Source organism: Salvelinus sp. IW2-2015, linkage group LG3 (assembly GCF_002910315.2).
Source record: "Salvelinus sp. IW2-2015 linkage group LG3, ASM291031v2, whole genome shotgun sequence".
Lineage (NCBI taxonomy): Eukaryota > Metazoa > Chordata > Actinopteri > Salmoniformes > Salmonidae > Salvelinus > Salvelinus sp. IW2-2015.
Window position 1 is genome coordinate 6493769 of NC_036840.1, and position 1813 is coordinate 6495581.

General features: G+C 40.9%; 1 protein-coding gene across 1 annotated transcript in view; it reads left to right on the top strand.

Annotated features, from left to right (window-relative positions):
* LOC111949768 (interleukin-15 receptor subunit alpha) overlaps positions 1–1813 on the top strand; it is a 26600-nt gene that overhangs the window by 8449 nt on the left and 16338 nt on the right. Inside the window, exon 2 of the mRNA XM_070434266.1 lies at positions 1543–1734. Coding sequence (XP_070290367.1) covers positions 1543–1734 — 192 coding nt within the window. The remainder of the gene's footprint in view (positions 1–1542; positions 1735–1813) is intronic.

Here is a 1813-nt window from a genome sequence, read left to right on the forward strand (position 1 = left end):
CGCTTAAAAGACACACCCTATCCCCTCAGCCCTCAAATTATGTGGACACTTCTGAAACGCTTAAAAGACACACCCTATCCCCTCAGCCCTCAAATGATGTGGACACTTCTGATGACGAACCATGACGTTTGACGAGTATACACTTACAGGGCAAGGGGCGAGGGAGGTAGGAATGATTTTTAAATGGACCACCCTTGGCTGGAAATTTGTCACTCGTTCATCCCGCGATGATTGTGTTTTCAGCCACCGGGTGCTTTATATGCGCAACAGTCAATTGAGTGCATGTCTACTTATATTAAATATATAATTATTAATARATTCCTACTGTATGATAGCTAGCAAATTAATTAGCTAACTAACGTTAGCCTGCCTAGRTTGTGAAGAAGGAAAATGTTTTATTTCTCCAATTTCTCAAAAGATAACCAAACAAAAACATATTTACTTTTACGAGACGTGTTTGTGTAGTCATGTGCATTAGTAGCACAATTTCTAACTTATATGCATTAGTTTTTACTTACGCTTGTATGTTGACTTCTCCATTGATGTTGTTTTTAAGTTTTCACAGACTTTTCTTAGTGGATGTACAATGGCCGCGAATTGAATTATGGMMYGTTTCAGGCCRTGGAGTGAACATAATTGTACACTCGCAAAGCTGACTAAAAACGAGAGCTGGGGGGCTTAAGTTGCAAACTTCCCTTGCTTGGCTAATCATTTGGACCGCCCTCCAAGATAGCAAAAGGGATTCACCCAAGGACATAAGGTGAGGATACAGTAAGTGGAAGGGCATAAGGCAAGGGTACAGTAAGTGGACGAAGGTGTGTCTTTTAAGTGTTTGGACGGCAGCCCATGAGTAATGGCAAACATTGTTAAAGCCCCAGTGCAGTCAAAATTAGTTATTTCTTCTTCTGTATTATTCATTATATTATGCTACAACTGAAGAAACTGACACTGTAAAAGTGTGATTTTTTTTTGTGATAATGTGAAATGATAATAGTTGCTAGTTGAAAATACAATCCACAAAATCTTCACAGGACCTCCTAATCAGCAAATGTTGCATGGATGSAGTTTAGGCTTGCCTGGTGACATTACCAGATGGTGTAAGTTAGTTGACCAATAACAAAGAGTTTGAAACCTTTCTGCCAATAACAGTTAATTTTCTGATTACATATCCCTCCCATTAGGTCCCTCCGCTCTGGTGGATTGAGCCACATTGTGGTTAACATTGTTTAGGTGCACTTKCCTCCCCACTCAGACCACTCCCAGACAGTCCTAGCACAACTATTGATTGAAAAATAGTTTTTTGCTAAAAAGCWATTTTTGTTTATTTTGGACAATTTGAGTGGACAACTATTACAGTAGGTACTTAATTGTTAAGCAGAATAATCTGATAATAACATATGCAATGGGGCTTTAGAATGCAGAAAATGCAAAATTGGTCCCCCAAAATGTTCAAATCGCGACTGCGCCACTGAGGCTTTGGTTCCACCCCAGTGTTATGGGAACACACCTTATTTACTTAGTCACCTTCTCATCACCCCTCAGACGTGTGCCCACCCCTGCCTCAGTGGAAGCTCACCAAGCCCCTGAACACGAGGGATAGATATCAAGAAAACGATTCTCTGCGCTACCAGTGTGTGGATGGCTATGTGAGGAAGGCYGGGACCTCCAATCTCATCAAGTGCAAACGGATTGGTCAGGTTCTTCAGTGGATACCCCCAACACTGATATGCATACGTAAGTAGACACTCCTATGACACATTGAGACAGACAAGCCACACCTATAAGATCAGGAATTCCAATTATGCAATAACTA